We start from the raw sequence: 12,963 nt of genomic DNA on the forward strand, positions 1-12,963 counted from the left end.
AGTAGGCAGAGAGGCCGGCAGAGAGAGAGGGGGAAGCAGGCTCCTAGGACCCTGAGATCATGACCTGAGCCAAAGGCAGAGGCTTTAACCCACTGAGCCACCCAGGCGCCCCATGATTTTTTTTTTTTTTTTACAACTGAAAAATAAATAAAAGGATGTGGCAACCTTGCATGCTAAAGTAGAAAGAAACCTCTAATATACAGAAATAAATTTAAAAAACCAGGATACAGATAAAATGCTGATATATTTTTTCTGGAAGGATAGGCAAAATGTTAACACAGTTTTTTTGTTTGTTGTTGTTGTTGTTTTTGCTAAGAATATACATATAATCTAAAAAAGAAAATAGAGAGTAACTGGAAAGTGATAGACCATTTTCCCCCATTCTTTGTACTTATTGATACCCCCCCAAAAAAGGTTTTTTGTTTTTGTTTTTTAAAGAATGAGGCTAGGGGCACCTGGGTGGCTCAGTGGGTTAAAGCCTCTGCCTTTGGCTAAGGTCATGATCCCGGGGTCCTGGGATTAAGCCCCTCCTCAGGCTCTCTGCTCAGCAGGGAGCCTGCTTCCACCCCCCACCCCCACCTGCCTCTCTGCCTACTTGTGATCTCTCTCTCTGTGTCAAATAAATAAATAAAATCTTAAAAAAAAAAAAAAAAAAGAATGAGGCTATATGTGTATAAAAGTTGAAACGTGTCTGTGAGACATTGTGCTTTCCAAAAATGGCCAGGGCAATATTCCTGGTTCTACATACCCTTCGGGAATCTTGTTACTCCCCATCAGGAGGTGGTTTATTCACTCCTCTGGAAACTGGGTCGGCTTTGGCTGCTTTGGCAATAAGGATACCATGGAAGCAGCATTGTGCAGCTTCTGGGGCGATGCGAAGACGGGCCATACAGCTTCTGCGAGGGTGGTGCTCTCTCTTGGGATGCCTGCCCTTGGAACTCAGTCACCATGCTGTGAGGAATCCCAACCCAGCCCACAATTCAGGGGTTTGGAGTATATTCGTAATTGTGCAAATATCACCACTATCTAATCCCAGAACATTTCCATGACCCCAAAAGGAAACCCCGCACTATCCAATCCTTCCCCCACATCCTGACAAGTACTATCTTTTTTTTTCCCCTCTATGGATTTGTCTATTCTAGACACTCCCTATAAACGGAATCATACATTATGTGGCCTCTAGTATCTGGCCTCTTTCACTTGTTATGTTTTCAAGGTTCATCCATGGAATATATTTCAGGACTCCATTCCTTTGTGTGGTTAAACAATTTTCCATCACAGAGACACACATTTGTTTATCCATTCAACACTTCATGGACATTTGGGTTGTTTTTCCTTTTTGGTTATTAGGAATGATAGTGTTGTGAACACTGACATAGAATTTTTTGTGTGGACATGTTCTCAAATCTCTTAAGATCAAGAACTTTAAAATCACCTATTAATATTTGAACAGCATAAAACATATAATAATTAAATGATACATAATTAAAATAATTTTTATTCATTAAACAGGTTTCTAAGAGCAGCCAATCTGTTAGCCCATACTATTTCAGATGTCATACGGAACATATGGAACATATGGAACATAGACGTAAAGTAATAAAATAGCACTCTTTCCAGATTTTCACTAATTTACATAAACCTTTCACCCAATCAGTCTGAGTTAATGACATGCCACTTTACTATCTAAAAAGACTATTATGCGGTCTTCAAAATTCCTCTCTTTGTGTTCCAAGTTGAAAACCTAGTACTTTAATTGGACATACATGGAAAGCCTTCAGTCTCTTCAGGAATTTGGGGTCTGATTTAGAATTCTTGCAAACACAGCCCTGTGCTGTGCTGTGACTCACCTGTTTGGGTTTACATAATAAAAATTCAGTAAAAAATAGGCCATATTTAAAAATAACTTCTGCACTACATAAAAACTCACTTGAGGGGAAGCTCGGGCTTGCCTTTGGAGTAGATGGCATGCAAATTTGAGCTCTACTGCAAGGTTCTTCATCCCTGGGCCCCATTTCCCTTGGGGACGGTCCCATTCTCCTCTCAGCGCCTGCTGCTCCCCGAATTTGGAGTCTGCCCATATGCTTCACGTTAATCTAGTAAGGAAACAATGAGCTGCTTCTTTGGGAAGCTCCTATAGAGGCCGCTTACAGACGAGAAACCACACTAATAAGAAAGTGTGGATACTTTTCCCCGACGGAAAATTACAAGTTTGCTTGGTTGTCAATCGTTGGCACCACATCTTGAGTTCCTCATCACTGAATAGACTTCTTTCCACTTGGCTTTCTCTTGGCCAGTGCCCTGGCACACTATCAGAGGGGAAAATAATTAGAAAGAAGTGTCTCTTAGGGACGAGAAGCACTGGTGGCTTACCAGATGGAGAAAATCACAGAGCTTCAAACAAACCCCTGACCAGACAGTAGCACCATTTGTCTTCTTGCTTCCATAAACTAGACACAGTGTTCATGCCTTCTGAAATGTGCACGCTGAGAGCCATGGTGTTGGCTGTTTCCCTCTTCTTCAGGGGAAGTCTTTGGTGGCTCTTCAGTGCCTGAGCAGTGACCCAACTGTAGTTAGCCCCAGAGAATTTTCCAAAGGTTCCCCTCATGCTCTCCGAGTTCTTATGCTGCTACGGGATAGAAGGCCCATCTTATTTTTGGTTCGCTCATCATTCAGGTTGTGTGAGTGTGGGATGGGGAGTGAAAAAGAGCTTTATTACTTTTGTAGAAATGACACTTGCTAATTAGAAAAATATCAAATAGAGATGTGTTGTTTAAAAGCAAAAGTGGGTCACTTTGGTTTTTCTAGTAATCTCTGCTTGATGCATATAATATTCATACAGCATTTCCCAAATATACTTGTGAACATGGGGTTATTTGTGATCAGCCAGAAGCTGACCAGGAGACAAGGACTGGAACGGAAGCAGTTCATGTGGGAGGTGAGGCAAATACTAACGGGGAGAGGGGAAGACAGGGAGGGAAAGGCAGCCAATTAACGGTGACTATCAAGTCAGCTGCTACGGTGGGTGGACGGAGATTAATCCCACAGAGAAACGCTGGAAAATGGTGGAGAACACTTGCCTCAGAGATCTCATCTGAAGGGCAAAGGAGCTGGGGTACTTATATCCCGGATCCCACAGGATGAGGCCGCTCTCAGTGGGTTGAATTCTGAGCACGGCCAGCCTGAACAGCCTGCCAAGACATTGGAGAAAGCCTCCAGGAAAGAAAGGAAGACACCTGTGGCCAGACACGTACCCAGGAGCGGTATGGCTGGAAAGATACGCCAGGCACTGCTCTAGGTGCAGGTGACACGGCAGGAAACAGAACAGGGAAAGTCCTGCCCTCAAGGAACATTTCTTCTGTTGGGGACATAGATCATAAACCAAGCAAGGAAGAAATATATGGAATGTGTGAAATATATGGTGGCAAGTACTGTGGAGAAAAGTAAGTACTAAAGAGTCCTGGGAAGGAAGGAGAAGGGTTTGGCTCTACTTAGCAAAAGAGGGATCAGGGCAGGCCTTAGAGAAAGGGTGACACTCAAGGAAAGACCCAAAGAAGGGGAGGGGGAAGGCCATCACATGGCTACCTGGGTGAGGAACATTCCAGGCAGGGGAAACAAGCACACAGGCCCCAAGGCAGGAATGCTGGTGGTGTGTGAGGCACAGCAAGGCCCAGGCCCAGGAAGCTAAGCAGGGTGGGTGCACGGGGCATAGTGCACAGAGGAGGCCCAGCAGAGCAGGACCTTGTTGGTACTGGGATGCCCTGCGGTCCTACCAGGAGTGAGACAGAGAGTCATGGGAGAGTGAGAGCAGAGGACGGCAGAATCTGGCTTCAGTTGGACAGATCGTTCTGGCTGCTATGTGGAGAATGAACTGAAGAGGGGCCGGGGCAGGAGTTCAGTCAGGAGGCAACCGCAACATCCAGCGGGTAGCAGAGCAGCAGTGAGAGGCGGTTAGAGTCTAGAAATATCTAGAAGGTGGAGCCAAGGTGACTGGTGGACAGGTGGGATGTGGAACGTTTGGTCTGCACAACTGGAAAGATGGGGCTGCCTTCTTCCGAATCAGGAAAAACTTCAGAAGGAGCAAGTCTTGGGTCAGGGGTGACTAGGCGCCTGGCTGTGGGCACGTGTGTGGGGTCCTTCAGACACCGAAGTGGAGATGTCAGTGGGAAGCCGCAGGCAGGAGTCTGGAGCTCAGAAGAGGTCCTAACCGGAGAAAATGTGGTGAGTCTGTCAGCATATGTATTTTCTGAGCCACACGACTGGTGAAGCTCTCCAAGGGAGCCAGCTGCACAGGAATGAGGTCTAACACTGAACCCCAAGCCCTCAGGGAGATGGAAGACCAGGAAAAGGAGATGGAGAAAGAGAGAGAGAGCACCCAGAGTGTGTGGAAAGCCGAGTGCAGAAAGTATTCCTAGGAGGGGGGACTGATCAACTGTGTGTATGCGTATACACGGGACATATTTATGCCAATGTACACACAGAAACACACTCTCTACAGATAGACACATACAACTCGTTTCAGATCAATGGTATACTATAGAAGCAGGTCTGTGACTGCTTTCTTGGGAAGAGTGTTCACATAGCAATAGTATCTGTCTTCTTCATCACTTAATAGCTGCATAGTATTTTACTGTGTGCATGTATCATAACTCACTTTTCCTCATGAGCAACTATTTTTTCCCAATGAAGAACTCTAGATCACACAGCAATGCAAATCTTGTGTATTCATCCTATCCTACCTGCATGATCATCTCTTTGGGATAAACCCTGGAAGTGGGGTTGCTGATTCGAGACTCCTTCCTGGGCTAGATGTATTCAAAAAGGAACATCTGCTGCTATCAAGGAAGGCAGCTGGGGTGTTATTCCAGGAGACTCCATTCCACGGGGGAAGCTTCCAAATGCATGGAGGACAAGGGGCAACCATCTGGGTAAACGGCTGTTAAAAACAGGGCATATGTCTGGATCAAGTCAGAGAAGTCGGCGACAGGAAGCGATCTGTTGGTACTAGCCCTCAGCCGGACATACGAAACGGCAGCCAACTTCTAAGTATAAAAACCACTCCATTTCCACATAGAGCAGAACTTGAGGCCTGCAAGCTCTCCAGCAGAGCCACGAAGAGCTTATGACGTCAAGAGCAAATGTAGCAGACGAAGGCAGATGTGCTTTTTTGAAATGACTGTAATTAACTCCAAATCTCTCCCCACACTTTATTTTTGCTGGCTGGATTTGTCATTTAGCTGTTAGAACAAGTCTACCACATACCTCGGATTTTTTTTTCCCTTTCCCCTGCCGTTCCTAGTAACAGCAGGACTCCATCACCTGTCCGGGCAGATACAGAGTCTTTGTCTGGGTGGTGTCAGGGCGACCTGCACATTCAGCAGGAACCTTGAAAATAATGCCTAGCAGCCAGGCAACTGGCTGAGAGCCTCCAACAACTTCAGGGCATTAAAGGACAACACATTTAGTCACGTATGTCCTCAAGTATAGGGAAATGTACTGAGAGACCTCTTAATTCCTAAGGAAAATAAGGAAAACAACCAACACAGGGCCATGCCTTGGGTCCATTTATTCCCATCTCTGGGTGGGTCTGTGAACAACATTCATCCCAGGACTCGGGACCCACCTCTGGTACTCGACCTTGGAAATCATAGGTGAGTGGATTCCCCCATGAAGCAGTTCCCTACACTCGGTTCCTAACCTCTGACAGAGGCCTACAAGAGCAGAGGCTCTGAAGTTTGGAAACATTCTGGGTCTGTGTGATCTGGCTAGGTGCTCTTCACTTCACTTTACCACGTGACATCCCTTTACCGTGACAGAGCCTGGAGCCACACACACACCAACTCAGCCGCCAACACTGTCTCCTCCCTTCTGCTCTGAGGGGCAACAGCCGGTCCAGGGAGAAGGTCAAGGGGAGGGTTTTCTTCTAGGTCATGACTGAGATGAGTTACTTTATCCCACAGATACAGCAGCTACACGGCAGAATTCACACCAAATTCCATTCCTTAAGTGACCATATTTCACAGTTTATTAAGAGATCCCTGCCACCAGACCTATAAGCCTCTGTGTGACCTTTACAGTCCAAGCCCAGGAGTGACCACCACCCGCTCCTCCTCTTCCTTGGCCCGGCCCCGCCCCGCCCAGCCCATGGGCCGGCCTCCCCTCAGAACGCCGTGTAGTAGTGTTCTGTGGTGCTGATGATGTCGCTCTGGTCCTCCAGGAGCTCCAGCACCTGCTGCAGCACGCCTTCGCTCAGGTCTGGGCTGACACTCAGGCGGGCACAGGCCAAGATGTGCTGAAAGTGGCAGCCCTTCTCTGCGTCTGCTGGAGAGAGGCAGCGGGCTCAGCCTGGCGCTCCTGTCAGACCCTCAGCCCACTCGGTGGCCTCCCCCTCTCGGGACAAGTCTCCACAGCTCCCGGGTCAGAACCTGCACTTCCCCAAGATCCACTGGCGATTCTGATGCACAGCAGAGTCGGAGAGGCACTGGTTTAGATCACCAGCAGGAATGAAACAAAAGCCCTGTTCTTAGGCCCCTTCTTTCGCCACATGACGTGGACCCACTACTTGGAAACTCAGGCCTTCAACCTTCAAGGATTGCTCCTGACTCAGGGACTATCCATAACTGAATGGATTTTTAGTGCTTGATAATCTTTTTTCTCTAGGGCAATTACAGGTATAAGTGCTATTCAGTGCCGAACCCATAGCTTTCCAGGTGGGACACCTCTTGAGACGGACAGCAGAGCTGGTTATGGCAGACTCCATATCCTTTCCCATAAGTCCTGACTCAGATAACAGCCTGGAGAAGAAGGGACTCCCACCACTTCTCTGCCTAGGCTTCCAAGAATTCCTGTCTATGATGGCTGTGTTCTAGTAATCTCTTATCCTCCACCCCAAAACACCTAAGACCATCTGGTACACAATGAGAAAAGTTCAGGGTTAGCAGCCTTTATCCTAGTTCAAATCAATGATTCACAGTAGTGGAATGCACAGTGAAGATGTGACCATTAGAGAGGGTCATGAAATCAACGTAATGGGTTGTGATCAGCAATTGTTTCCTTACCAACAGATTAAGAAAGACAGGAAAAGGAAATTACAAAATGCATTGCATTATAGCACAAGTATTATTTTGTGAAACTTTACATATGCATAAATGCGTATATATGTGTGTGTGTCTGTACATATATATGTACATATAAAGTAACAGATCATGATGTAAAATGCATCTGTAACTCTGAGTCAAAGTCAAACATCATTACAGAAAACAGCCTCCCAGATTCACTTCAAGCCCTATGCAGGGCCAGGTTTGGCCTCTGTCTCCCCAGCATCTGGCACCCCTGCTGTTCCACACAGTCACCAAATGTTTTCAGAGAACAAAACGCTTGAGGCCCCAGGAAGGTGATTAAAGAGGTATCGTGGTGTTGGGCAAAGCATGGTCTGGGAGGTGGCACAGGTCTGCGGCCTTGGGCAACTTACAGCATCTCTGAGGCCGAGTTTTCTCACCAATGAGGAGGGGGAGGGACTGTGAAGGGGGTGTGGGTACCTCTGGGGTCCTTTCCAGCTCTCAGGGTCAGACACCATCTCAAGCAGTGCTCCAGAGCTAACGAAGACTTGTTAAATTCTGACCTCTAGTGGCCCTGTCCTCTCATTCTCCCTCCCAGTTTACTGTTGAAAAACTTGTCACCTTCACTGGTTTCCAGGCTGTCCCTCCAACATTCATTCAATAAAGACTTCCTGAACACCTACTGTGTGTGTAGTGCTGAGCAAGGAGGAGCAAGTTACAGAGGGACAGTGGACTCGTGAGGCCAACAGGCCCACATTCAAGTACTGGCTCTGACAGGGAAGACTGGTTCGTGTCTCTGGGTCTGTTTCCTCATCTGTAAGATAGGGAGAAAATCGCCTCCTTCACCCGTGGCTATAGGGATTAAAGGAGCCTGGTGGCAGGTGTCTCTTACACAGGAATGACTATGATTCTGTCATCCTCTCCATAACCTAAGATGACACCCATAACCTAGTCCGGGCTCTAAAGCAGCTTCAGCTCTTCCTGAGAAGGGTGATGCTGGATGGTGTAAAGGGGCTCCAGCCAAACTGGGCCCACACGTGGCAGATGGAGCACTAGGACCCTCACCACCGTTCGGCTTTTAATCTGTCTTTGTAGGGCCTGCGTGCCCAAGCTCAGGGCTCAAGAGGACCTACGGATGTATGTGGGGCCCTAAGCAGCAATGCCCTGGAGGCCTTCAACTATCTCTTCAGAAAGGCCATGCTGCTGTCTGGGAAGGATTCTCACAAAGTGACCTTGCAGTCACATGGGAGAAGGACTGGTTTTAGTTTTTAAATGTTTGGTAGAATTCACCAGTGAAGCCGTCAGGTCCAGAGCTTTTCTCTGTTGGTAGATTTTTAGTTACTGATTCAATCTCCTTACTAGGTATAGCTGTACTCAAATTTCCTTTTTCTTTTACATTTTTTTAAAGAGTTTATTTATTTATTTGAACAGAGAGAGAGAGAGATCACAAGTAGGGAGAGGCAGGCAGAAAGAGAGGGGGAAGCAGGCTCCCTTCTGAGCAGAGAGCCCGATGCGGGACTCGATCTCAGGACTCTGAGATCATGACCTGAAGTGCAGGCAGAGGTTTTACCCCACTGAGCCACCCAGGTGCCCAAATTTCCTTTTTCTATGTGATTTAGTCTTGGTGTGTTCTGTGTTTCTAGGAATTCATCCCTACCATCTGGTGATACAGTTTGCTAACATGCAATCTTTCACAGTCCTCTTTCACAGTCTTTACTTCTGTAGAACCTATACTAATGTCTTTTTCATTTCTGACTTTAGTGATTTGAGTCTTTTCTCCTTCTTCTTTGTCCCTCTAGCTAAAGGTTTGGCAATTTTGTTCATTTTTTTCAAAGAACCACCTTCTGGTTTCATTTTCTCTATTATTTCCTATTCTCTATCTCATTTATCTTTGTTCTAATCATTATTATTGCCTTTCTTTTGCTAGCCTTTGGGTTTAATTTGTTCTTTTCTAGATCCTTAAATTGTTAGAAGTTAGGTTTCGATCTGAGATCCCTCTTGTTTTGTAATGTGTTTATAGCTGTAACATTCCCTTTAGTGCTACATCTCCTAAGTTTTGTTATGTTGTATTCTCATTTTCATTCATCTCTAGCTATTTTCTAATTTCCTTTGTGATTTCTTCTTTGATCTACTACTTACGAGTGTTAATTTCCACAAATTTGTTAAGTTTTCCTGCTTTGTTATTGATTTCTAACTCCATCTGATTATGGTCAAAGAAGATACTTTGTACGGTGTATTTTTACCATTGACGGAGACTTAATTAGAGGCCCAACATATGGTCTATCCTGGAAAATGCCCCATGTACACTCAACAAGAATGTGTATTCTGTTGTTGGAGAGTGTTCTGTGTAGGTCTATTAGATCTAATTTCTTGTGGTGTTCAAGTTCTCTATTTCCTTACTTACCTTCTGTCTGCTTGTTCTACCCATTATTGAGAGTAGAGGACTGATGTCCCCAATTTTGATCACAGAACTATTTATTTCTCCTTTCAATTTTGTCCATTTTTGCTCCATCTATTTTGATGGTCTGTCATTAGGTACATAAATGTTTATAATTGCTATATCTTCTTGCTGTACTGAACCTTTTAATAATATATAATGCCTTTCTTTGCTCTTATAAACTTTTTGGTTTTAAAGTTGGTTTTGTCTGATATTAGTATAGCCACTCCTGCTCTCTGTTGGTTACTTTTGTTTGCACTGGGTTATCTTTTTCCATCCTTTGACTTTCAATCCATTTGTGTCTTTGGATCTAAGGTGAGCCTTCTATAGACAGCATATAGTTGGATCATGTTTTTTTTTAATCCCTTTTGCCAATCTGTCTTTTGAATGGAGAGTTAAATCCATTTAGGTTTTAACTAATTACTGTTGGCGGGGGAAGGACTTACTTTTGTCATTTTGTTATTTGTTTTCCATATGCCTTATAACTTTTTGTCCTTCGTTTCCTGCATTACTGAATTCTTTTGTGTTCAGCCAATTTTTTTTTTTTTTTTTTTTTTTTTGGTAGTGAAGTGTTTAAATTCCTTTATTTCCTTTTGTGCATATTCTATAGCTATTTTCTTTGTGGTTACCATGGAGATTTTACTCACATTCCTAATTTGAATGTATTCCAATTTAACTTCAACACTGAAAAACCTGCTCCTTTTCAGCGCTATCCCTGCATCTTTTGATTGTTGATATCACAAAATTACATCTTTATGCATTCTGTCACCTAAGAACATAAACTAGGTATTCTTTTAAATTCATTAGTCTCTTAAATTATATAGAAAACAAAATGTGGAATTAAAAACCAGAGTTACAGGGCGCCTGGGTGGCTGAGTGGGTTAAAGCCTCTGCCTTTGGCTCAGGTCATGATCCCAGAGTTCTGGGATCGAGCTCCACATCGGGCTCTCTGCTCAGCGGGAAGCCTGCTTCCCCCTCTCTCTGCCTGCCTCTCTGCCTACTTGTGATCTCTGTCTGTCAAAGGAATAAATAAAAATCTTAAAAATAAATAAATAAATAAATAAAAACCAGAGTTGCAATAATGTCAGTAGATTGAGAATTATCTTTAACAATGTATTGGCCTCTTAAATCGTACAGAAATCAAAACGTGAAGTTACAAACCATTGTTATAATATTAGCTTTTATAATTGTCCACATATTTACCATTACTGAGACCTGTATTTCTTCACATGGCTTTGAGTTACTGCCCAGTGTCTTTTCATTTCACTATGTCACATGCCCTTGAACATTTCTTACTGAGCATGTCTACTGGTAACAAATTCCCTCAGCTTTATCTTGGAATGTCTTAATTTCTCCCTCACCTTTTTTTTTTAAAGATTTTATTTATTTGACAGAGAGAGATCACAAGTAGGCAGAAAGGCAGGCAGAGAGAGAGAGAGGAAGCAGGCTCCCAGCTGAGCAGAGAGCCCGATGCGGGACTTGATCCCAGGACACTGAGATCATGACCTGAGCCAAAGGCAGAGGTTTAACCGACTGAGCCACCCAGGCACCCTCTTCCTCACAGTTTTACTAAATATGGGACCCTTCATTGACAGGTTTCTGGCTTTTTTTCCTTTTACCACTTTGAATGTATTGGCCCACAGCCTTTGGCCTCCAAAGTTTCTGATGAGAAATATGCTAATCTTATTGATGGGCCTTTGTATGTGACAAATTGCTTCTCTCTTGCTGCTTTCAAGATTCTCTCTCTGTCTTTGCCTTTCAAATATCTGATTATGACGTGTTGTGGTATGGGTCTAAGTTCATCTTACTTGAGAGTTCACAGGGGATCTTAGATGTTTGTATTCATGTCTTTCATCAAATTGTTTTTCATCAAATTAAAGAAGTTTTTAGCCACCAGTTCTTCAAATATTCTCTCTTCTCCTTCTAGGATTCTCATAATACATAAGTTGGCCCAGTGGACAGTGTCCCACAGGTCCCTTAAGCTCTGTTTACTTTTCTTCAACGTAAAGTTTGTTGATTTTTTTTCTTCTGCCTTTGAATCTCTAGAGTGAAATTTTCATTTCAGTTATTACACTTTTCAGCTCCAGAATTTCTTTCTGGTTTCTTCTGAGGTTCAATTTCAATTTCCTTATTTGTATTTCCATTTTGTTCATCTACCATTTTCTTGACCTTCTCCATATCTCTCCACATCTCTCTTTAGTTCTTTCAGCATTTTAAAGACAGTTGTTTTAAATTCTGTGTCTAGTAGATCTGCAATCAAGGCTTTCTCAGGAATGGTTTCTGTTGATTATTTTTTTCTTTTGAATGGGCCATACTTTCCTACTTTTTTGTGTACCTTGTGATTTTTAGTTGAAAACTGGACATTTGAATTTAATAATGTGATAACTTTGGAGAGCAGATTTTCCCCCTTCCCCCAGGATTTTCTGGGTTTTTCTTTTGTTTTGTTTTTTAAATTATAGGCTGGGTCTGTGCCAAGGATCAGCCTGAGGCATAAACTTAAGGTCTTCTCAAGTCTTTTTCTTGGGCTATGTCTTTTGGGCATGCATAACCATTTTTTGATTTTTCCCATATATGCAATTGATTTTTAATACCTTGGTCTTTCTTTTCTGGCTCCCAAAAGGGGAATAAAGAAAAGTGAAAGTGGGAGGGAAGGGCACCAGTCATTTAAACCCATCGGAAGTCACTTCAGCTTTTGGGGGAGGGGCTGGCAAACAACAGGAGTAGGTATGGCAGTGGCCAGCCACCTCTCTGTCTGCAACTTGGAGAAGTAGCAATGGGCTGTGGCGCCTGGGGAGCTCAGTCAGTGAAGCATCCGCCTTTGGCTCAGGCCATGTTCCCAGGGTCCTGGGATCAAGTACTGCTTGCAGCTCCCTACTCAGGAGGGAGTCTGCTTCTCTCTCTCCCTCTGCTGTTCCCCCTGCTTGTGCTCTCTCTGTTCTTGCTTTCTCTCTCAAATAAATAAATAAAATACTTTTTTTAAAGAAAGAAGCAATAGGCAAACAGAGCACAGATCCCTGATATTTGGAGGACATGTTCCTTTTTGGCTACATAGGTTGCTGCAAACTCTGTGTAAGCTACTCCAAGAACATGTGCACAGGTGCCTGCCATGTTGTGGGGGGTGGTGTGTGAGGAAATGAAACCTGCTACTAAGAGCCAAAACTGACTGAAAGAGTCCAAATTTACTCTCCAAGCCTTCCCCTGGAAGTTGCAAGCCCCCAGTAGACTCTAGAGTTTCAATATAATTATATTAGGCAGATGTAATTGTTGTCTAAGTGGAGAGACAGGTTGCTGGTACTTCCTACTCCACCAACGTATTTATTTTTTTTATTTTTTTATTTTTTTATTTTTTAAAGATTTTTTATTTATTCATTTGACAGAGATCACAAGTAGGCAGAGAGACAGGCAGAGACAGAGGAGGAAGCAGGCTCCCCGCTGAGCAGAGAGCCCGATGCGGGGCTCGATCCCAGG

The 12,963-nt window shown here is 44.1% G+C and overlaps 1 protein-coding gene across 4 annotated transcripts in view; it reads right to left on the reverse strand.

The window, feature by feature from the left end:
- Positions 1 to 5,688: 5,688 nt before the first annotated feature.
- LOC111145169 (STN1, CST complex subunit) overlaps positions 5,689 to 12,963 on the reverse strand; it is a 44,398-nt gene continuing 37,123 nt past the window's right edge. For 2 of the 4 annotated variants that reach the window (XM_022499875.1, XM_022499874.1), the window contains exon 10: positions 6,009 to 6,321. In XM_022499875.1, the coding sequence (XP_022355583.1) occupies positions 6,161 to 6,321 (161 nt within the window). In that variant the 3' untranslated portion in view covers positions 6,009 to 6,160. Of the gene's footprint in view, positions 6,322 to 12,963 lie in introns of all 4 variants that reach the window. The other 2 variants (XM_022499877.1, XM_022499876.1) reach the window with 2 other exon arrangements.

This window comes from Enhydra lutris, unplaced genomic scaffold, assembly GCF_002288905.1.
Source record: "Enhydra lutris kenyoni isolate GAN:26980312 unplaced genomic scaffold, ASM228890v2 scaffoldscaffold12, whole genome shotgun sequence".
NCBI classification, from domain to species: Eukaryota; Metazoa; Chordata; class Mammalia; order Carnivora; family Mustelidae; genus Enhydra; species Enhydra lutris.